This window comes from Oreochromis aureus, linkage group 3 (assembly GCF_013358895.1).
Source record: "Oreochromis aureus strain Israel breed Guangdong linkage group 3, ZZ_aureus, whole genome shotgun sequence".
In the NCBI taxonomy this organism is placed as follows: Eukaryota; Metazoa; Chordata; class Actinopteri; order Cichliformes; family Cichlidae; genus Oreochromis; species Oreochromis aureus.
In genome coordinates, this window is record NC_052944.1 from 52,410,809 (window position 1) to 52,435,474 (window position 24,666).

The 24,666-nt window shown below is 39.3% G+C and overlaps 1 protein-coding gene across 1 annotated transcript in view; it reads right to left on the reverse strand.

Moving 5' to 3' along the window:
* Nucleotides 1-385: 385 nt before the first annotated feature.
* LOC120434296 (butyrophilin subfamily 3 member A2-like) overlaps nt 386-24,666 on the reverse strand; it is a 62,150-nt gene continuing 37,869 nt past the window's right edge. Inside the window, exons 8-14 of the mRNA XM_039602110.1 lie at nt 21,717-21,818; nt 20,037-20,132; nt 18,600-18,695; nt 6,889-6,993; nt 6,491-6,586; nt 3,831-3,923; nt 386-1,116 (exon numbers count right to left, since the gene is read on the reverse strand). Coding sequence (XP_039458044.1) covers nt 1,015-1,116; nt 3,831-3,923; nt 6,491-6,586; nt 6,889-6,993; nt 18,600-18,695; nt 20,037-20,132; nt 21,717-21,818 — 690 coding nt within the window. The 3' untranslated portion in view covers nt 386-1,014. The remainder of the gene's footprint in view (nt 1,117-3,830; nt 3,924-6,490; nt 6,587-6,888; nt 6,994-18,599; nt 18,696-20,036; nt 20,133-21,716; nt 21,819-24,666) is intronic.

Below are 24,666 nucleotides of genomic sequence, written 5' to 3' on the forward strand. Positions count from 1 at the left end.
TCCGTCCCCACCAATGCCAAAACCAAATCTACACCCTTGCTATATCTATCTATCTATCTATCTATCTATCTATCTATATATATATATATATATATATATATATATATATATGTGTGTGTATATGTATATATGTATATGTATATATATATATATCACTGTAATCTCTCGTGGCCACAAGCCTCACCGTGGACTAATTCTACTCTCTCTCCCGTTTCAGACACTCTGCCCCGCAAGACTCCCCCCGTGAACTTGTGTAAATAAACTCACTGTAAACTTGTCGCTTCTGTGCATCCTGTCTGCTTCTGGGTCCATTTCTGCGACACCCAGTGAAAATATCATGCATGAGAAAATAAATAAATAAAATATGTTTACATACAGCAGAAGAAAAATGAGAAACTTGTTTTGGAACTTCATTTATCTTAGTAATAAGTTTGAAATTTAGTGTTAAACGATTCAAGATTGTTTTTTCCATTTCTTACTTCAGTTAACATTAAAACTAAGACTTTTATATAAAAATGTTTCTGAAACACCATAACACAGGTACTGCAACATTACAGTTCTATTTGTCTGACACAGAAAAATGAACAACATATTAACCCTATTAAACACACAGACACACAAATGTTCCCAGAATAGTGCTTTGGCTCATGAGTTGTTACCTGATCAATTAAATCTTTGAAAAAATAATAATAATAAAATAAATAAATCAGACAACAGCAGTGTATTATCAATATATTTTTACTTAGTAAGGTTTGTTAATTTTTCTATAAAATTAAACAGAGAGATAGGCTTTAGCATTTGGGATATTTAGAAATATTTAATTAAACACAAGAAACACTATATATTTAATCAAGACTAAGTGAAGTAAGCAAAAGCTCTTGTCATGAACCTATGTGCAATTAATATTTAATTTTTAATAATTTTTTATTTAATATTTAAACATGAATCAGTCAGATAACAGACATCAAGTTTAACCCCAAGCACTCCTGAGTTATATGTCAAGCAACTTCCAAATTAGTTTTGATTACACTTTCTCCCCCTCCCAAAACATGCCCCAAACCCTTTTCTGAGTTTTTCCTCAGTTTTCTTCTTCTCCTCCTCGAGCTCCGTTACCAACTAAAAGACAGAAGAGAAATTTTTAAAAAAAAGATTACAGCTATGAAAGAGAACTGAAAATTGAAATGTTTGTAATTAAACATTTGCAGTATGTTTACCACACTTCACTAAAGCTCCAGTTACAGCTCCACTTTACTTAAATATAACCGACCTGATATATGTATATATATGTATATATATATATGTGTATGTATGTATGTATATATATATATATATATATATGTGTATGTATGTATATATATATGTGTATGTATGTATATATATATGTGTATGTATGTATATATATATGTGTATGTATGTATATATATATATGTATGTATATATATATATACATGTGTATATATATGTATATATATATATACATGTGTATATATATATATTTAAACAAAAACTCCAGAAATATTCTTCAAAATAATTATGTCTGCAATATACGAGTATATTTAGATCAGTTTTTACTTAATTAAGTAAAATAAAACGGATTCTTAATATAGATCACCAGTAAAAGGTTTTGGAACAGATCTAATTTCAGGTGATTAATTTAATGAGCGCCTAGATTATTAACACGTTCTTTTTTGCGGGATGGTGGATATATTATGGGGCTTCTTTGAACATATTTTCATTGACATCACTGATCAGTTTATGCAGTTTAAAATAATCTGCATCAGTATATAGAAATTCCTTATTAAAAAAAAATATTTATTAAAAAAAGATTCAATTCTAAAATTTTCTCTACATTACTTAATAAAAAAAAGTTGAATAAACAAATTCAGAAAGCTGATAATGGAAAGATGAACCTCAAGAGTTGTAAAAAAATTAACTCAAATCCCTCAATTTCCAAATTTTCCTCCCAGCATCCCATCTTTTCTCTTTGTCCTGATGAAGCTAATGCTAATTTTAGAATTATTTTCTCTAACTGCACATTAAAAGACATTAGAAAAGTCTCATGCTTTGAAAATTTGTGAACGGTTTATGTCATTTTTCAGGCCTGCTTATAGGAAAAATATGACTAAAAAAAACATCTTTCTAAGTAGTGGCAGTCAGTACTCATGCATTTTTATTTCAATAAAAGTTATTTAATTAAGAACTGTCCATTGATCCATTTTCTTACACTAATCCAGTTTACATAAACCAGTTCATTAATAAATGACTTTATTTAAATATGAGTATTGGGGCTAACACTACTGTGTTGTGTATTGTTTTTTTAATTTGTGTTTCTTGTTTCTCAACAGAAAGTCAGAAATTAGAAGGTTGATCACATCAAACAAATCATATCAGCATCATATTATCGTCATTAACTACATTGAACAGAAAGTCACAGAGAAGTAACAATACAGGTCTATGATCATTGTTACTATGACAACCATGACATATGTCCATGTTTATCTCTGTCTTCTGAGTGTTGCTTTCACTGACATTCGATTTAATATTCGGCTCCTGGGGTTGCCACTACTCTGCTCTCTGTGCTTTAAATCCAATTTATGAATTTGAACCACAAAAAAATTAACTAATCAATATAATAAAAACAGACAGATGATTCAGAGAGAGGAAGAGAAAATAAGGAACTAATGGAGCTGTGCCAAAAAGAAAAATGGACAGTGAAAATGCAATGGGTGAATGCTGGCCCTCTGTGGATGCAACAGGTTGATCTCCAAGCAGATGTGGACCCTAAGAGCAGTTTGAACTTTCTGTTTCCAAAGAGTCCTTGAGACAAATTTCCCAGGTTTGAGGAAAGTAGCCCTCTGCAAGTTGACCATGTTTGGCTCCACACCCAAAATCTATGCAGTTTTCCCCACAGTGAACATAATCAAAACGAAATATTGTTCCCAGCTCATCAATGATCACATCCACATGTGTATGAGAATGGCCCTGACTCCATTCAAGCCCCAGTTTACAATCCTGGCAGGAACACCTAGAGCTCAATTCTCTCACTGAGCAAAAAAGTGGGGGAGTCGATTAAAAGAGGGAAGAAAGTGAGCCTCTAAAACTGTTCATCTCTTAAACTGTGTTGAGATTTATTATTTGTAAAGTTGACACCATTCAGTAAGGATGTAAACCAAAAGGAGAAATTCAAGCTTTTCCTCCCTTTATTTATATTTTTCCAAAGTTAAGCATTTCATTTGAAAGTTGACAATTATCACGTTTTCAGTCGCAAAATTTTTGAGCAGGCATTCATACATATATGTTCAGTTTTATTTTGTGTGACCAAAATAGTTTTGGAATTATTCGTAAAATTTAATCAGTTCATTCTTTAGTTTTTGAATTTTACAGTTATATGAAAATGTTTGGGATGCACAATAATTGATTCTACATTCAACAAAAGAGACATTGATATGTATTTCATTTCCTTGGAATGTCTGTGTAATGGGATGTTTTACAAAGAAAGATTTTAAGCGAAGCATATAATTAAATATATTTATTTATATTGCACAATCCAATTATATTGCACTCGCCTCTGTCAGTGCGCCCCAGGGTGGCTGTGGCTACTATGTAGCTTGCCATCACTAGTGTGTGAATGTGTGTGTGAATGGGTGGATGTCTGGATATGTAAAGCGCTTTGGGGTCCTTAGGGACTAGAAAGCGCTATATAAATACAGGCCAGGCCATTTACCAATGTAAATACTGACACTACCTGTATATAATGTGTCAATTATGTTCTATATTCATAAAGATTTTGGGCTCAGCAAATTCAAAATGCTTAGAATGGAAAGACAAACCTCCTGATTTTGGTACTCCAACTGCCTCTTAAGCTTCTGTATCGTTTCTTTCTCCTGCTGAAGCTGGTTGATGATTTCAGTATACTCCTCAACCTGCAGGTGAAATGTTATTACAAATATTAATAATAACAACATCAACAACGATAATAATAATAATTATTATTATAATAAAAAATAACAACAACAACAACAACAACAACAACAAAATAATAATAATAAATAACAATAATCATAAGTAATACATGAATAAGTATTTGTAAATCATCGGAAATGCTAAGGAAATATCTGACTTTCAATGCAGTGTCTCCAAAACTAAGCTTTTACATTTCCCTTACTTATATTATGCTATGGAATGCCAGGACTGCCATATTGAATTAAATAAATAGACCATTAAACAATTAATTAAATGTGGCAATAAATAATTAAAATTGGAAATAATTAGATATTTCTGACACATTTAATTAATTAATAACACAGGGCACCTGCCCCTTTCCTGATGGGTGCCCAATGTGCCATTTTCTTGAGACACATTTCTTTTAATGTGTGTGCACGTGTGGAGTCCTGCCTGTGCCCTTCAACAATAACAGTTAACTATTAATCACAATTTTCCTAAATAAAAGGATCTGGCTTGCATCAGTTACATGACCACCATCAATGCTCGCTCTTGACGGCAGACCGGAAGGTATAAGATGTCACTATATGTGCATGTCTGCATGTTCAATTCAATTCAATTCACTTTTATTTATATAGCGCCAAATCACAACAAAAGTTGCCTCAAGGCGCTTTATATCGTACAGTAGATCGCACAATAATAAATACAGAGAAAAACCTACAATCATATGACCCCCTATGAGCAAGCACTTTGGCGACAGTGGGAAGGAAAAACTCCCTTTTAACAGGAAGAAACCTCCGGCAGAACCAGGCTCAGGGAGGGGCGGGGCCGTCTGCTGCGACCGGTTGGGGTGAAAGAAGGAAAACAGGATGAAAGACATGTTGTGGAAGAGAGACAGAGATTAATAACAGATATGATTCGATGCAGAGAGGTCTATTAACACATACTGAGTGAAAAAGGTGACTGGAAAGGAAAAACTCAATGCATCATGGGAATCCCCGGCAGCCTACGTCTATTGCATCATAACTAAGGGAGGATTCAGGGTCACCTGGTCCAGCCCTAACTATATGCTTTAGCAAAAAGGAAAGTTTTAAGCCTAATCTTGAAAGTAGAGATAGTGTCTGTCTCCCGAATCCAAACTGGAAGCTGGTTCCACAGAAGAGGGGCCTGAAAACTGAAGGCTCTCCCTCCCATTCTACTTTTAAATACTCTAGGAACAGCAAGCAGGCCTGCAGTGCGAGAGCGAAGTGCTCTAATAGGGTGATATGTTACTACAAGGTCATTAAGATAAGATGGGGCCTGATTATTTAAGATCTTGTATGTGAGGAGCAGGATTTTGAATTCAATTCTGGATTTAACAGGAAGCCAATGAAGGGAAGCCAAAACAGGAGAAATATGCTCTCTCTTTCTAGTCCCTGTCAGGACTCTTGCTGCAGCATTTTGGATTAGCTGAAGACTTTTCAGGGAGTTTTTAGGACATCCTGATAATAATTGAATTACAGTAGTCCAGCCTGGAAGTAATAAATGCATGAACTAGTTTTTCAGCATCACTCTGTGTCATGGTCCCTGTGCCTGCCCGGCCTGCCCAGCGTGGAAACAAACGGCTTTTTGTTTCCGCTTAAATTTTCCACTGATTTAAGTTCATTTTTATCCTCAACAATGTACACACAGCACCCCATATTGACAGAAAAACACAGAATTGTTGTGGTCTGATGAGAACAAGATAAAACGTTTTGGCCTGAATTCTAAGCGGTATGTGTGGAGAAAATCAGACAATGCTCATGACCTGTCCCAACAGTGAAGCATGATGGTGGCAGCATCATGGTGTGGGGGTGTTTTTCAGCTGAATTTGTTCCTAATCTTTGTCTCATCATGGCTTCATGTCATTTTTTTTAATAGTGCATTTTTCCAGGACATATTTTCTGCATAATCATAACAAATTTGGTATGTATGTAGTTAAGAAAGCAAGCTTGGATGCGTAAAACTCTGAATTTTGTGCTGTTACGCAGTAAGTTCGATGTGCAAATAAATCAACTTCACACAGTAATTTACTGTAAAAATAAAGTATCACTATATACACATTTGAACAATTACAATAATATTATAAATATAACTGTTATATAAATAATATAATAGTTATGCTAATAAAAGTTATATAAATACTGTATTTACTGCATTACTGGGTTTTACAGTATTGTCCTGTAAAAAGTACAGTATCCCCCTTTAAAATAAATTATAGTATGGTGGTTGAAAATTTTAAAATGAAGTGCTGGCAACCGTGCAGCCAGTATTTTACTGTTACTCTTATTGTACTGTTTTCTTATAGTGTAAGACTGTGCACCGTTTTTCCTTACTAATAATGTGCATATACACTTGTTTTATTATATTCTTATATGTAAATATCCTAGATAGTTAGACCTTTAGACTTAGATGTATTTATTTATATTGGGCAGTCCAGTGGTGAGTAAATACTGATGTAAACTATTATTGTATTCATAAGTAAAAATCGGGTCAGTAATTTCAGAATGTTTATAATGGAAAGACAAACCTCCTGATGTTTGAAGTCCAACTGATTCTCCAGGTCCTTTGCTATTTCTTTCATCTGCTGGAGCTGTTTGATGATTTCAGTATTGTTCTTCTCTGACTGCAGGTGAAATGTAACATGAAGAAATAGCACAAGGATGAAATGTTCATGTTTAAAACACAACCAGAGTCACATTAAAGCTGTATTAAGTAAATATAAGGAAGCTGATGATGATGATGAAGCTGATGATGCTAACAACATTAAGTGTTGTGGGATGATGTCAACAATCTTGGAGTGGTAGGATTTCAAAGTTGTGTTTGGTTAATGACACAGAAACTGCTGCTGGACAAAACTGCAGGAATATAAGTGCACAGGTCTGTGATCATTGGGAGGATGACAGCATCACATATGTCCATGTTTACCTCTGTCTGCTGAACGATGCTTTCACTGAATTTTGATTCTATTGTAAGATATCTCTGCATCAGCTTCTGAATGATTTCATCCTTCTCCCTCTCAGATCTGATCATCTGTCAGAAAGAAAAACAGACAGATGTTGATGTTTCTGCAGCACAGTGACAAAATTCTTCAAGCTTCACAGTGTGAGCAACATGTTTCCAACCATTGTGTCCCCTTACTCAATCTGATTGCTGTGTTTTTTATAAATGAAACAGACTGTATAGAGTAACATATAAATAGCCTTAATTACTTTAATTACAGTCATAAATCCATAAAAATTAAAGTCAGATCATTTCTCCAGCACTTCTTTATTTAAATACAACTACTGACGTTGGTGTTACTTTGATTCAGCATATGACCTTGAACCAAAAATTAAATAAAAAATTAAACAACTAAAAAAAATAAATAAATAGTGATCTCACATATTCTGAAGTCTGACAGCACATTTATTTTTACTGTCAGTTTAAGGTTTATAGAGTAATGATGAATTTAAACATAACCACAGCTTTTACAAGGATACAGTAACGTATCTTTAATGAAATGAACATGTCAATATTCTCATTCTTGTCGTTGTCTCTTCACACACAGTTAATCACATCAAACGTAACAATAAACAGAAGCTTTAAATCTCACTTCCACTTAGTGCTATTTGTCAGGTGTGTGATAACGTCAATATTTAATATGAAGCTCAAATTTTGAGCTAACATGGATAACATAACAGTAGTACTTTACACTACAGCTAACCAGCGGTGATAATATGATACTAAAAAGAATAAAGAGAAAGAGAGAAAGTGAGAATAAAGTGAATAACAAATACTATGTAATAACCCGAGATATAACCAGGATTGGGTCTAACACATGAGTTTATAACTCACTACTGAAATCCCATTACATTTTGCTGTAGCATAGTAATGCCCCAAAATACTTTTCTAAATGTAGTAATTAAATTACAATTACATTTATGTCATGAAATATGTTACAGATTTTCTATCTTTTGGTTTCTGATCATTAACAGGTAATAAAAGCAGTAATGAGGATGCTTAGGCTTTGTAGTACTGTAGCGTTCTCTTGTACCTGTACATGTTTCTACGAAATTCAGTGTGATCTATTTGAAGTCTCTCTATTGTGGATTTTGACATTTCTCTGTGTTGCCAGATTCTGTTTTCCTTATACACTAAATTGCCTTTGTGTCATCTAGCAGTAGGAAGTAAAAAAGTACTAATACTTTGTTACTGTACTTAAGTAGAATTTTCAGGTATACATACCTATTTTTCTGACAACTTTTTACTTACTCCCTACAGTTCTAAACAAATGTCTGTACTTTCTACTCATTACATTTTCAGAACAGACCCATTACTTCAGTTTAAACACATTTGAGGGAAAGTTTTTTTTCATGTCACTATACAGTAACACATGAAAGGCAACCCTGTTTGTGTATTAATCATGAGGGGATGCGTCACTGAAGATTATAGAGGCAAAGTCAGGGGTTACAGTGAGCCGGTGTTTTTTGTTCTTTTATTTTTTGTTTTTTGGGGTTTTTTTTGGCACAACACCGGAACGAGTGCAGATGTCCATATTGCAGTCATGGTACTTCTGCATCTAGGTAACATAATGAAACAGGAACGATCATAAAGTAATAGAGTAATGTTTTCTTTTCTCTTCACCAAGTGTGACAGATCTGGAAGAGAACAGTTGGGCATGAATGGATGTTTGTTGTTTGATCATCCCCCAGGAATTGGTGAGCAAACTGACCCCCCAAGTATTTCCATCCCCATGTGGATCTTGCTGCTGGTCTTCCCCATTGACAGACCTCGCTCAGTGAGAGTGGAAAACAACACCTCTAACTTAATTTCCCTCTCCATTGGCTCCCTGCAGGGCTGTGTCCTGAACCTACTGCTGTTGATGCTGCTGGAACATGACTGCAGTGCTGCATTTCCCTCTAATTACATCATCAAGTAGGCAGATGACACATCAGAGGTGGGTCTCACTAGGGAGAACATAGATCTGTTCTATAGAGAGAAGGTGAAGCAATCAGTGGACCAGGTGCAGTGTCAACAATCTTATTCAGAGCATCAAAAAGACTAAGAAGATGACTGACAGCCCATTCATTGACAGCTAATCATTGACAACTGCTGTGGAGACAGTCAGCAGCATCAAGTTTCTCAGGTACAAAAAACTGACAATCTGCACTGGTAATTAAACACATCAGCAATGGTTACATGGCCTCAGTAGTGGCTGCACTTCCTGCACTGGATAAGGAAATAAAAATTACTGATGGACGCACTACTCCTACTGCTTCTGTGGTGTCCACAAACCCATCAACTGCTTCTTGCATTCCTGCTGCCCAGATATTTACTGTGTCAGCAGTCTATCGCTGTCACAATTCGCGAAGGTAAATCATGCAAAGAGAATGAGGAGTGGACCCAAACACACACTAAATATACACACGAGGGGAATGCACAACAGGAGGAAGACACAGCTGAACCTAATTAGACGTGACGGGACAGGCAGGAAGCAAAACAGAATACAATGACATAGAACATGGACTTTGAAAGTAAAAAAGGAAACACAACAATTCAGAAGCAAGGATAACAAAGAAGACAGAGAACACAGAGACCTCTAATGTGGGGTATGAAGGCACAGAGTAGACAAAAAAAAAAAAAAAAGGAGCACAGGGGATGCACATAATCAAAACCTAAAGACTAGAAATCATGATACACTAAGAAACCAATGAGCTAGAAACACTGAAAACCAAAACCAAGAGACTAGCAGTGACAAATTATTATGAAATCAAAGATCAATAATAGTACAACTCAAAACACTGGGTCGCAGACCCAGGATAGTGACAAGTGTGTCTCACAGAGACAGACAGCCATTCACAGCTACGGGCAATAGACTATGTGCACGTTAGCATATGCTATTTCCGGTGCGGAAACTCCTGTGGGGAGCTTTGTTTCCGGTGTCCTATTCGCGCCTTGTTTACAGTCCAAAACAAGTTAAGCAAATGAATGAATCAAGCGGCGATTTACATTTCTATAGGTGTCTTGGGCATTTACCCAATATATCTGTAAATGATGTTCATCGACTTGTTGAAATTTTTTCCCCCGCGCCTCAGAGCAAAAGAGAAAAGGGTTTCAAATTTTATATTTCTCAGTATCTGTAAACAGCGGTCCCTCGTTTATCGCGGGTGTTATGTTCTAAAAATAACCAGCGATAGGTGAAATCAAGTAGCCAATTTTATTTTTTGATGGTGCAAAACATTTCGTCGACATCATCGACATACAGTACTGCACTTCAGAGTCACACTGCTAGCGATCGATGCAGCGATTCTGTACTGTACAGGAGAGACGTCACGGAGGAGATCGTCTGCAGCGATCAGGACGCAGGACACAATGTGATGTAAAAAAAAAAGAAAAGCATGCAAACTTGCACTAAAAAATCTGCGAAACAGCGAGGTGAAAGGTGAACCGCGTTATAGCGAGGGACCACTGTAATTTTGAAGGTAAGTCACAACACACCCTTCGTAAATACTAATGTATAGAAACCCTTACCAGCAATCATTCATTTTTTGTGTGGCTTTTTTTCACGGTTTGTTAGCATGCTGTGTAGGTGTGTACTTGAGTAGCTGATATCGACATAATGGGGGGAAACATCTATTCTTCACCTGTAGTTTGAATGCTGAACATTTGCCTGTTTAAATCACAAGACCAGTCACTATACAGAGATGTGCTTCTGAATGTGGATGATGTGTCTTCTGATTCTGTAATGCTTGTGTTGAGTGATGTAAACAACTGATCGATCTAAACTCTTTAAACGTCAAAATTGATCATTAGATTTTTTATGACACAACAGTGGTGAGTGTTCCCACCTTCTGTTCTTTGTAACTTAACGCGATTTTTCCGTTTTCGAGTTATAGACATGATTTTGGAGTATATCTTCGCAGTAGCGATTGACTGCAAAGTAAAGCTACCAGAAATGTACAACCCCACATCCGGTCTCAAACCAGGAAGTTAGCATTTTCTCGTGCACAGGGTCTATTAAGAATCATCTATTAACTAACTAACTGACTAACTAACTAACTAACTAACTATCTTTAAGTCATCTTTAAGTCAGCCTTTATTTGTCACATGCAAGTTGCCCTGCAGCGAAATGCCCCCCCCCAACCTTACATACACAACACAGAGATCACATGGGGAGCCAGGTCAGAGGCCAGTAGTATTATGGAAAAACACTGAAATGTACAATACAGTGGGCAAGACGAGGACGGAAAAAAGAGACCTCTACTCATGCTGGGCTCCTATGGGAGGACAGCATGAGAACAGAAAACAACAACATCGTGAAGCATGATGTTGTGCTTCACGATGTTGTACCCAATGTTCATCAGTGGTCTCTCACCATTCCCGTTGGAGAGCCGTGAGCCTCTCTACAATGTTATCCATCCATACCGAGATGTTATCCAGTTTGCTCGTAGTGCATGAGTGTTCACGACAGCCGTGAGCCTCTACAAGATGTTGTCAGATGTTGTCATAGTCTCACAGCAGCCACAAGCTTCTCCAGGATGTCATCCGTGCTGCATCTAATGAGCCCATTCTGAGAAGCCACGGCTTGCTCCATCGTTCCAATCAACATAGCGGGCAGCCTTGTGGGGATTTGAACAGCTGTTTCCGTTTTCTTTATTCTTCAATAAGCCAGAGCCAAGCCAGTTCCGAGAGAAGTAGACAAGACTAGACAGAGACGTGAGAAAGCCAAGCAGGAAAGATAAGGGAAGGGAGAGGAAGAAAATGCGACCGCCTTCGTCAAGAACCAGAGAGAATCTAACCCCACTAACTACATGTCGTGGGACTGTGGCAGGAAGCTGGATTACATGAACCCGTGCACACACAGGGAGCGCATGTAAATCCCAGCCAGATGGTGGAGCTCAACCTAAGACCTTCTTGCTTCTTGCCAATGGTGCTAACCACCATGCCACTGTGCTGCTCCATGTGAATATAGCGTCTCCCAAATGAAAAGCAGCCTTAAGTTAAAAAATAAATGCGTAAAATCTAATATTTATGAAATCTAGTTTTACACAGCAAAGAAAAGACTATACACGGTTTCTTTATTATTCAATTAAGCTGAGCTGGATTTCAGTGTAGGCAACGGGTTTAGATAACTAAGATTTTAGACTGGTCACTAAACACATGAGCACTGGTTAAGCGGTCTCAGCAGTGTCTGCACTTCCTGCGTCAGATGAGGAGAGCACACCTTTCTCCTCCATCACCTCCACTTTCTACTGAGGCAGCATCAAAAGTGTGCTGAGCAGCTGTGTCTGCATCTGGTTTGACAGCTTCAAGGCCTCAGAGAGGAAATCACTGCAGAGACGATCATCAGGACTTCTCCTTCACCCATCCAGGATGTCGAGCACAGATGCTGTCTCAGCAGAGTCCATAACATCATTAGAGACTCCGCCCACCCCCACCATGCACTGTTCTACCTGCTGCCCTCTGGAAAGAGGTTTAGCAGCATCAGGACCTGGACAGCCAGATTTTACAATAGTTTCATTCTCCAACCATCAGCACACCAACCACCCACCCTGATGACGAGTAAATGCACCAGAATCATCATTCTGATGTGCACTAAATGTTCTGAATAAGTATAAAGTGGTGATTCTATTCTAGTTTACTCACTTTACATAAAGAGATTAAATAAAAGGTGGATTTATAAGTGCTTTTGTGGTTAATGATACAGAAATGGCAACAATGGAAGGCAAAACACATGTGGGTGATTACACAATGCAATCACCAGTGTAGGGACTAACGCGTTATTAAGTAACATGTTACGGTAACTACGTTATTGTTGTGGTAACGAGCACGGTAACTAGTTATTATGCCAAAATCAGGAACGCGTTAATCGTTACTGGGATTTAGATAGGCTCGTTATTCATTACTTCGTGTGATGGGTATCGCGGAGCTTCCACAGATTCAGTAACATTAGCAAGTGGTTAAGGCCAGCAGGTGGATGAGAGAAAGGAGAGGCAGAAGGAAGAGAGAGCCGAGGCGGCTGCCGTCCGAGTGTCAGGTGAACTGAACTTCAGGTAAGAAGTTATGACCTGCAGTCTATCTGGGTCAGATATAAACCAAGTTTAGGTGTAATTTATTTTTGTTATGCTGACTTTTTCGTACTGCGTGCTAGCTAGCATGACGGAGTTTCTATACAGCTGGGTGGGTGCTATGTTACTGATGTGGAACTTTATTTTGTTCATAAGGTTAATTATTAGAGTTGCCAACCATCCCGTAAAAAACGGAATCGTCTTGTGTTCGGAGAAAATATTACGCGTTTCGTACTGAGGTGAAAAGGAACACAGTTTGTCCCGGACTTCAGCTACAATGAAAAAGACACAAAGCTGAAGCTGCACAGCTGCCTCTTCTTCTCTCATTCTCTCCTGTTTCTACTTCAATCATGAAACTGATCAGTGATCAGCTGATCGGCTTTTCTCTCTTGTTTGTTTATCGCCCACTTTGCACCAGAAAGAAGAAACCAGCGGAGGTCGTGTTAAACAACAGCAGCACGTTTAAGCTTGATCAGCTGTTGTTAGAATTGATTTAATATTAATTTCTAGTATCAGCTGATGTTTGCTGGAGCCACAGCTGTAAAAGCTGCTGGTCATGATATCGGTTTGTATATCTGGTGAGAGGGAAACATGAAGATGAAACCAGGAGATGTCCTTACTGAATCATCAGAGCTGAACAGGTGATGGAGAAACAGGTTTACCTTTTGGGTGACATGGATGAGTTGAAGCGAAGTTATGAGCTGTTTCTGAGAGACAAATAACACCAGGATCCTTTTTTACGCTGACAACTGGTAACTATGCAGGGGCGGGTCTAGCAAAGTTTTGCCAGGGGGCCAGGTAGGGCATTAACAGGGAAAGGGAGGCACAATGAAATACTTTTCTTTCTTATTCTCATTTAAAATGTCTAGCTTTTAAAAAATAATTATCTGAGTCTTACAACAAACAATTGATAGATTGATACATATATGCCAACAAGACAGTGGACATCACTGTCACAACAGCGTTTATTTTCGTTCAAAGGCTTTATGGCTTTTCCTATAATACCTGGTGGGCCGCTCTCTAGTAAAAATGCCCAGGCCCAGTCCTGGCGCAGGGTGCCGCCTGTGCATCGAGCCACCTGGGGGGCTCTTCGACTGGTGGGGGAGGTTGTCACATCCTGCAGGAGCCTTCCTCTCTTCAGGAACTCTCTGCAGGAGGGGAGATACAGGAGAGGTGGAGGAAGATCTCAGCCTGGGCGTCTATTGTCTTGTGTAGTCTGGAAGATGAGTGGATGATGGGGTGGGTGCAGTTTTCTCTGTGGTGGGGTCAGGTGGACTGTCCCGGGCTCTGTGGGGCCGGGCGGCGCTGCTGCACTGGGCCCCGGTCTGGAGGGGCCTGGGCCCCCTTTCCTGGCGGGTTGCAGAGTATGGGGTGCCTACTGGGGTCAGCGGGGAGCTGACCCCAGGAGGGGTCACTGCCCTCCCTTCCTTCCCTCCCATCTCCAGCTGCCTCCCTCTTCCCGCTCCACCACAATCACCCACACATGCAGGGCCTTGGGGTAGGGGTGTGTCACCAGGGTGCAGAGGAGACATCCCCCCCCTCTGTCCCCTTCTGGCTGCCTCTGCCTCAATTTTATCCCACAACTTAGACATTCACATTACTCACACTCTCATTACACATACTTATAGGATCTTGGGGGTGGGCACGCTACATAGAATCCAAATTACCATCAGGGTGTACACCTCACCCCTGCCGTCGTTGCCCACCTCTCAATTTTAAATACACGTAGACATTGAGGGCTAGCAGGAGGGGCTATACGCTTACCTGCTGCTCTGGCAGGTAGCTCCATGCCCTCCTGGGTTTTAAATGCACCTTAGAACACACATACATCAACACTACATATGAGCAGGTGGAGGGAGGTTTGGAGTCTTCCTACACCCCCGTTCTCTGCGGCCTGCTGGAGCGGGGGCTAGGAGGAGGAGTTGGCCGTCCGACTGGGGTCTGGAATGTGGGGCCTCCCTGCTGCTGCGGAGTCGGGCGGTCTGCTTCTCCCACCGCAGGGAAAAGGGTAACACCACCTGGGTCTGGGCGCAGTTTCCCCCTCCAGGGGCAAGGGTACCTAGACCCGGGGCCTAGAGTACGCTTGGGGAGTGTGATTGTGTGTACAGTGTCTCTATGTCTGTCTCCACGTTGGGTGAGTGTTGAGAGCATGAGGGTGGGAATGGATGTTTGTATCTGTGTGTGCCTGTTTGTCTGTGTCTATATGTCAGGTTGGGTATCAGACGCCACCTCTCTGGGGACATCTCAGGCCCTCCAAGGTTTGAGGCCCATCTCCCCACCACTTCCCCTGCCGGTGGCAGACGCCTCAGACATCGGTGCATTGGTGGTTCTTTGTGTCCGGGGTGGGCGCCCAGGTACCCATCGGCTCACTCCTTGGCGGCTGCTTATCGGGCATGGAGCCTGGGGCTCGCTCGGGCCGCTTCGGGATGGGGTGCCTCGGCCTCGGCCCGGGGCTCGGTCACTCAGGCACAGCTGGCTGCCGGCGGAGCTCACGGGCACGTCACTGCAACCCCCTGGCTTCTGCTCCGCGGCTGCTGAGTGACCCCTCATCTGGGACTCTCCTCAGCTCTTTCTGGGATAGTGGCGCGGCTGCCCCTCTGTTGGTCTTCCTTGGTCTCTTGTGTTCTGGGGGCCTCTGGATGTCTGGAGTTTTGATCTCCTCCATACCTGCTTCATGCCCTGGAGGTCGGGGCAGTGGCCCCCCACACCCTCTAGCACAGAGGTTCCCAAAGTGTGGGGCCCGCCCCCTAGGGGGGGCGCAGAGCCATTGCAGGGGGCGCGGTATGAAAAAAAAAAAAAAAAAAAAAAAAGAGCGCTTGGACACTGTGGACAGGTTTTTTGACGGGCTCCCACACAAACGCATAAAGCAGGAGATGAAGCATCGCCAAATATGTTTCCAAACCAACTTCCTTCCAAGCCAAAGACAGGAAAATATGGTGAAGCATATCTTCCTTTGGCTTCACCTGCACAAGTGCCGAGGTAGGTCTCCCTGCAAAATTAGTTTCCCTGCGTCGGGAGCACGCGCTGTGCTCTCCAAATCACGGACAAACAGTATCCCACATTCTTGATTTTTAGTTCACAAACACTTGTTGTAATAACTAACTACTCCTGATATTTTGGACATGTTACTAACATGTCCAAAGCACGCGCTGTGCTCTCCAAATCACGGACAAACAGTATCCCACATTCTTGATTTTTAGTTCACAAACACTTCTTGTAATAACTAACTACTCCTGACATTAATGTCAGGAGTAGTTAGTTATTACAAGAAGTGTTTGTGAACTAAAAATCAAGAGCTAACATGATGCTAGCTCTTTATGCGGTAAAGTTACAGTGGGATACAAATAATATCAGGCTGATCCTGCTGTAATTTGTTCCCCCGGTTCAAATCAGGACAAACAGTATCTCACAGCTGTTTATGTGTTTAAACCCATTTTGTACAGAGAGGCATTTTTTGAAAAATGTATTGATAGCAATGTTGAATATTATTACACAGGAAAAAAAAACAACTACACGTAAAATAATTACACCGTGATGCTTTCTAAATGGAGGGACAGTAACTGCGTGTGTATATGTAAGCGTGTAAAACCTGAAGATAGTCAGATTAACAGTAACAGTATTTTGTCTCTATCTGCCATTCTGCAATTCATCTCATGTAAACAATAACGTGGCTCACAGCGTGACGTGAAAAAAGGCACATACCTTTGACATTGCGTGACGAACTCTGTAATCCTCGTCCACATGTAAACGCAAAAAAGGAGTTTTAAATAATCTCCGTTTTCGGTGAATCGCAACGCCGTTTACGTGTTGACGAAAAGCCCAAACGCATAGAAACAGCTGAGTTTTCAAAAATACCCGTGTAGTTGTGGACGTAGCGTAAAAGAGTATTTTATTACTACCTGTAATTTATTGCCGTTTACTTGTATTTGCTTAATTGTTTACTAAATGTTTGAGGTGTGAAATAAACCCCAATGGAGTTTGTAAACAAAATATGGGTGTGTGTGTTTGGAGGATGTGTTTGTGCGGGGGGGGGTTAGGTGGTGGGGGGGCGCGAACATTTTTCTTGTAAAAAAGGGGGGCCTGGCAAAAAAAGTTTGGGAACCACTGCTCTAGCAGATCATTACATGAAGGAACCTTTTAAAAACAAGCGCGTTCATGCTCACAGGTGTACACACGGGTGATCACACACACAAACTACACCCTTTTGGGCTCCTACCTCAAAGCACACTGTGCGCTGTCGATCTCACGTGCTGCACCATAATGTTTAATATTTAGTATTTACTGTCATATTCCCATATATCATTGTGATCTTGTTTATTACTCTCGTCTTCTTCTGCTTGCTTTCTTTTTTCTTTCTCAACAGGTGATCCAGGTGATCGATATGTATTTTTTTGTCTGCTTATTCTGTTGGTTTTTGTTTTTTGCCCTTTTTCCCCGTCCCTCTTCTCAGGTTTTTTTTTTTCTTTCCCTCTTTCTTTCTCCCCTTTCTTTCCACCAGTCAAGTCTGTCCCGTATTCAGCAAGTGAAAATAAAATAAACAATAAAAGGTGAATCAGATGGACCATTACGGCAAGGCTGGGATGGTCCATTTGGTAAAGTAAATCCGTTGGGCATCTTTCTTCGCCTTTAGACAATAATTCTGATGGCAAAAGAACCAAACGGGACAGGTTATATAAAAAAAAAAAAAAAAAAAAAAAAAAAAAAAAAAAAAAATGCCCAGGCCGATTTTTTGTCCCAGTCCAGCCCTGTATGCAGCTCATCTGCAGTCTGGTGTTACCTACATCTTCCTATTCGGAAGGCAGAATTTCTGAGTTCTGAGTACAATCAAAAGCACCACGACTGCAGTTTTTGTGTTGGATGTAAAAAGCGCATATAACGCTGTAACGTAGGCTAGAATCATGGCGGTGGCCAAAGACGGTCCAGGCGTGGGATTTTTCTCGTGGAAATGTGCACATTATTTTTTCCTTTCTATTGGTAGGTGGCACAGTGCACTTGTGGCAAGTAAGCAAGCTAGAAGACTGGCAATCAGGCTGGGTATCCAGTTACAGAAGCAACACATTAACAAGAGAAGTCTGAGTAAAACCAAAGTTACTTTCCCTAGTAACTAGTTACTTTAAAAGTAACGAGTAACTTGAAGTAACCGAGTTACTTTTGATAGAAGTAACTAGTAATGTAACCAAGTTACTAATTTAAAGTAATTTACCCAACACTGGCAATCACACATTCATTTATAAAAAATTAAAAAAATAAGTTCTATGTAGAATTGAGAGCTTGTGTGATATAACTTACAAAAGGAAAATCCCAAGGGAACAACTGTATTTGCATTTCTTTATTAGCTAAGAACTGAGCATTTTAATTTAAGTGTTGGTATAAATGGAAAAAGGAAGAAGATGTGTTTCTGCATGTCAGTACTTTCTTTAGATGTCTACATGAATTATAATTTTGTTCAATGTATAAAAAAAGTTACTTTTACAGACTTTTTTTCAATAAGCGAAATAATATCTAAATTTTCCTTCCTAACTCTTTACAATACAGAGATAAAGAGAGTTGGGTCAGTACATTCTGAATGTTTATAGTGGAAAGACAAACCTCATGATTTTGTTTCTCCAGCTGATTCTTCAGGTCCTCTGCTGTTTTTTTCTCCTGCTGGAACTGATTGAAGATTTTAATATTGCTCTTCTCCAACTGCAGGTGAAATGTTACATGAAGAAAGAGCAAAAGAAAGAAATGTCCATGTTTCACACACAATCATGAAAACACAGCCAGAATCAAATTAATGATTAATAAAAGCTGTATTATGTAAATATAAGTTGGCTGATACAAAAAAACAAATAAATGAAGATCCTAAGGAAATATTTGAGTTTGAATGTAGTGTCTCCCAAAATAAAATTATTTTTGATTTAAAAAAAATAAATGCAGAAAATATAACATTTATCAAATCTTTGTGTCATCGTCTTGATGCATGCTCAATCATCCAGGTAAGTAAACCCCAAAAAGTTGATTCTGTTCATATGGACGTAGCGTTTTCAGTGGGAGAAACGTTTCATCACTCATCCAAGTTACTTCTTCAGTCTCAGCTGACTGCACGTTTCCCCAACCTTATAAACAGTATATTTGCATAATGACTGAAACCAGCCCAGTGAAGGAACAATGGGCTGGGAGGTCAGTTCCTTGATCAATAACCACTGATCAAAGACCACTGACCATATTTTTAAAAGGGTTATATGGCAAAAAATAAATATATAAATTAGACTGGTGTTTGAAATTCTGGGTGATAAATTTCTAATATTCGTCAGATTTATCAAATGGATTTTTTTAATGGTTCAGTCACACTAGAATCAAACTTGGACGTCAACCTCATCTGAGAAAAATTGTTTTTTGCCAGTTATTGCTTTGATTTTTTTTTTTTTTTTTTTTTTTGCTTTTGGTAACTGATTGCAAATATATATACCCCAGAGGATGAGTGTGCAACATCTGGGCAACCACATTTGATTGCAAGGCAGTTTCACAGATGACCTGGTAGCAGGCAACTGGAACACCAGACAGATTGCCAACACGTTGCAATCAGTTGGTCAACGATGTGCATCATGTTTTCGCAACACGTCTACTCAGTGACAAAAAGTTGGAGATCAATATGTTACTAAATAAAAAATAAATAAAGAACAAGGTTGCCATGTTCTTCTGTCATTCTGCAGTTCATTTATGTCCTACAGCAACTACGATTAAATTTGTGGATGAATTTCTGAATTTATGCTTCAAATTTATGAGGCAGCATCTGGAAAATAAAATAAAATAAATGCCTTCAAGCACTGAGAAAGTAACAGCATAATGAATTTGCCAATAAATTGCAAACAGCAGATTAATCAGCCTAGAAAGTTCCAATCATTACATCTCTGCTTATTTTCAATTAATTATATAAACTCTGAATTTCTGAACTTTTCTTCAGAGTGTTTAGATCACCAGAGAAAGAGCTGATTAAACATGTCAGTCATGTAAATGCAGGAAGTTAGTGTATAAAAATTGAACCTTTTGTTTTGTGGAATCGAGGTCATTTTTCAGGGTCTTTATTTCACTCTCCATGTTTTGTTTCTCTTTCTGGACTTGACTGATGGTTTCACAAAGCTGCAATTAAAAAGAAACAAAGACAGAGAAGACAAAGGTGTGGGCAAATTAATTAAGCATCATCTCAAATCAAAAGATTTCATATAAATGAAGCAAGTATGTGTGACAACAACCCACACTATCTCAATGAACTTAACAAATTTCTCTGTACATTTTCAGCAAACAACAACACCCTGCAATAAAAGACAGTCTTCACCCTGATGAGAAAACACTGAATCTCAGAGTGACTGATGTCTGTAAAACTCTGAGGAGAGTGAATGTATGAAAGGCAGCAGGACAACATTCAAGGACGAGTACTTAGAGAGTGTGCTGACCAGAGATGGGCAATAACGTGTAATCTGATTACATTTTCAACTAACGAGTAATGTAACAGGTTTACTTTTTTTGGAGGAGTAATCAGAAATTAGTAACTAATTACTTTTTTCAAGTAACTTGATCAACACTGGTGCTGACCAGCTAGCACACATCCTCACAGACATCTTTAACATTTTGCTGGAGCAGACTGTTGTTCCATCATGTCTCAAGTTTGCCACCATCACATGTTTTGATGACAACTGCCCATGATATTGAAGTTCTTGTAGAGGTTATGTTGCCCCTTCATGTCAGTCTTTGTACTGGCCAAACCACTGCACAGAGCAATGTCCTCTGCTCTTCACCTGAGCTTTACAGATCTGGAGGACACAGTCGTGTACGAATGCTGTTTGTTGACTTTAGGGTACCAGGACAGACAGATGTTACAATAGTTTCATTCTCCAACTATCAGCACACCAACCACTCACCCTGACTGCCTCCCCCTCCCCTCTGTCCCCCATGACTGTATATTTACAGCAGTGTCATTTCATGGCTGGATGATGATTGTACACTTTTCTGCTGCTTCAATATATTAAAGATCCTGCACAGCTTTCCTTACTTATAAAAATATTTCATAATCCTAATAACATTTCTTTTCCTTTTTTCTTACATTTTTCTTACTTTTTTCTTATGTTTATCCTAAACTCTGAACACTGAACTCTGAACTTTGGACTATGAAACTGAATACACGGACTGACAAATATGAATTATTGGAACTTCTTGTTGTGAACTGTTACTGTTTTTGGTTTTGTTTTGAATAAATGTTGACTGTTCTTTTAGCTGTGTGTCATTCGCTCCTTAGTCGATTCCTAGAGAACATAAGCCCAAGATCCTAACTTTCTCTACATTCTGTAGTGGTAAAGTAAAAAAAGTGTGTTACACAATCACACATTCATTCAGTTCTATGTAGAATTAAGAGCCTGGTATGATAAAAAATTACAAAAGGGTGATCCCAAAGAAACAAATATATTTGCATTTCATTATTAGTTATTAATTAATTAAGCATTTTAAATTAAAAGTGTTGATATAAATGAAAAAATGAGGATGATGAGTTTCTGCATGTCAGTACTTTCTTTGGACGTCAACATGAATTATAATTTCGTTCAGTATATAGAAACAGTCACTGTTATAGACATTTGTTGCCAAATAAACAAAATAACATAACTCTTTAAAATACAGAGATAAAGAGAGTTGGGTCAGTAAATTCTGAATATTTATAACGGAAACACAAACCTCACGATTTTTTTTCTCCAGCTGATTCTTCAGCTCCTCTGCTGTTTCTTTCTCCTGCTTGAGCTGCTTGGTGATTTCAGTATTGTTCTTCTCCAACTGCAGCTGAAATGTTACATGAAGAAAGACCAGAAGGAAGAAATGTTCATGTTTAAGACACAATTATGAAAACACATCCAGAGTCACATTAAAGCTCTGAATAAAAGCTGTATTATGTAAATATAAATATAAATTGGCTGATACAAAAAGCAAACAAATTACGACACTAAGGAAATATTTGAGTTTGAATGTAGTGTCTCCCAAAATAAAAGTGATTTTTGCTTAATAAGATAAATGCGCAAAATATAACTTTTAGCAAATTTGATTTATAAAACAAAGAAAAGTTCAAAATATTCACAATTTTTTTTAATCTATTACTTGAATGAAGCTGGATTTCAGTGTCACTAAAAGGTTTTTGGTGTCTTGCGTTGGTCGGTTAAGTTTAAAAGCATCAGTGTCAGAATTAAATGTAAAAACTTTTGTCTTTGTGTCATCGTCTTGATGCATGCTCAATCATCCAGGTAAGTAAACCCCAAAAAGTTGATTCTGTTCATCTGGACGTTGCATTTTCAGTGGGAGAAACGTTTCATCACTCATCCAAGTGACTTCTTCAGTCTCACCTGACTGCAGGTTTCCCTGAATCTTATAAACAGTATATTTGCATAATGACTGAAACCAGCCCAGTGAAGGAACAATGGGCTGGGAGGTCAGTTCCTTGATCAACAACCACTGATCAAAGACCACTGACCATATTTTTAAAAGGGTTATATGCTAAAAAATAAATATATGAATTAGCACAAACAAAATATAATGCAGCACAAAAGTTTGACATGAATATTGTTTGATTTAAAGAAGGTGAGGGGCCAATTACAGTCAGATCTCCCAATGTATTTCATATCTGCGTGTTCAGCGTTGTTTTTGTCAAGCTCATGCATCTACATCCCTTCCTTGTTCCTGTTTTATTGTGAAGAGTCTGGTGTTCCATGTTCAGTGTGTTTAGTTTGACTCCCCTCTGTGGCATTCGGGTTCATTTGTGTCACCTGTGTTTTCCCCAGGTATTGTCACTTCTCTCATTACCCTCCCGTGTCTTCCTCTGTTAGTGTTGGGTTGTCTGTTGAATTCAATTTAATTCAAATCAATTCAATTCAATTCAATTTTATTTATATAGCGCCAAATCACAACAAAAGTCGCCTCAAGGCGCTTCATAGGTACAGAGAAAAACCCAACAATCATATGACCCCTATGAGCAAGCACTTTGGCGACAGTGGGAAGGAAAACTCCCTTTTAACAGGAAGAAACCTCCGGCAGAACCAGGCTCAGGGAGGGCGGGGCCATCTGCTGCGACCGGTTGGGGTGAGAGAAGGAAGACAGGATAAAGACATGCTGTGGAAGAGAGACAGAGATTAATAACAGATATGATTCGATGCAGAGAGGTCTATTAACACATAGTGAGTGAGAAAGGTGACTGGAAAGGAAAAACTCAATGCATCATGGGAATCCCCGGCAGCCTACGTCTATTGCAGCATAACTAAGGGAGGATTCAGGGTCACCTGGTCCAGCCCTAACTATATACTTTAGCAAAAAGGAAAGTTTTAAGCCTAATCTTGAAAGTGGAGATAGTGTCTGTCTCCTGAATCCAAACGGGAAGCTGGTTCCACAGAAGAGGGGCCTGAAAACTGAAGGCTCTCCCTCCCATTCTACTTTTAAATACTCTAGGAACAACAAGTAGGCCTGCTGTGCGAGAGCGAAGTGCTCTAATAGGGTGATATGTTACTACAAGGTCATTAAGATAAGATGGGGCCTGATTATTTAAGACCTTGTATGTGAGGAGCAGGATTTTTAATTCAATTCTGGATTTAACAGGAAGCCAATGAAGGGAAGCCAAAACAGGAGAAATATGCTCTCTCTTTCTAGTCCCTGTCAGGACTCTTGCTGCAGCATTTTGGATTAGCTGAAGGCTTTTTAGCGAGTTTTTAGGACATCCTGATAATAATGGTAAATGGCCTGCATTTGTATAGCGTCCCTAAGGACCCCAAAGCACTTTGCACATTCAGTCATCCACCCATTCACGTACACATTCACACACTGGTGATGGCAAGCTACGTTGTAGCCACAGAGGCGAGGGTGCCGGACACTGGCGCCACCGGGCCCTCTGACCACCACCAGTAGGCAACGGGTGAAGTGTCTTGCCCACGGATACAACGACCGAGACTGTCCAAGCCGGGGCTCGAACTGGCAATCTTCCGATTACAAGGCGAGCTCCCAACTCTTGAGCCACGATCGCCCCCACAATGAATTACAGTAGTCCAGCATGGAAGAAATAAATGCATGAACTAGTTTTTCAGCGACTAAGAGACAGGATATTTCTAACTTTAGAGATGTTGCGAAAATGGAAGAAAGCAGTCTTACATATTTGTTTAATATGTGCATTGAAGGACATGTCCTGGTCAAAAATAAGTTCAAGGTTCCTCACAGCTTTACTGGAGGCCAAAATAATTCCATGCAGAGTAAGAATCTGGTTAGATACCATATTTCTAAGATTTTCAGGGCCGAGTACAATAACCTCAGTTTTATGTGAATTAAGAAGCAGAAAGTTAGCGGCCATCCAGGTCTTTATGTCTTTAAGACATTCCTGCAGTTTAACTAATTGGTGTGTGTTACCTGGCTTCATGGATAGATAGAGCTGCGTGTCATCTGCATAGCAGTGAAAATTTATGCTATGTCTTCTAATGATGCTGCCTAGGGGAAGCATGTATAATGTAAACAGAATTGGTCCTAGCATCGAACCCTGTGGAACACCATAATTGACCTTAGTGTGTGAAGAGGACTCTCCATTTACATGTTCTAATCGCTCTAATAGGATATTATGGTCAACAGTATCGGACGCTGCACTGAGGTCTAGCAGGACAAGCAC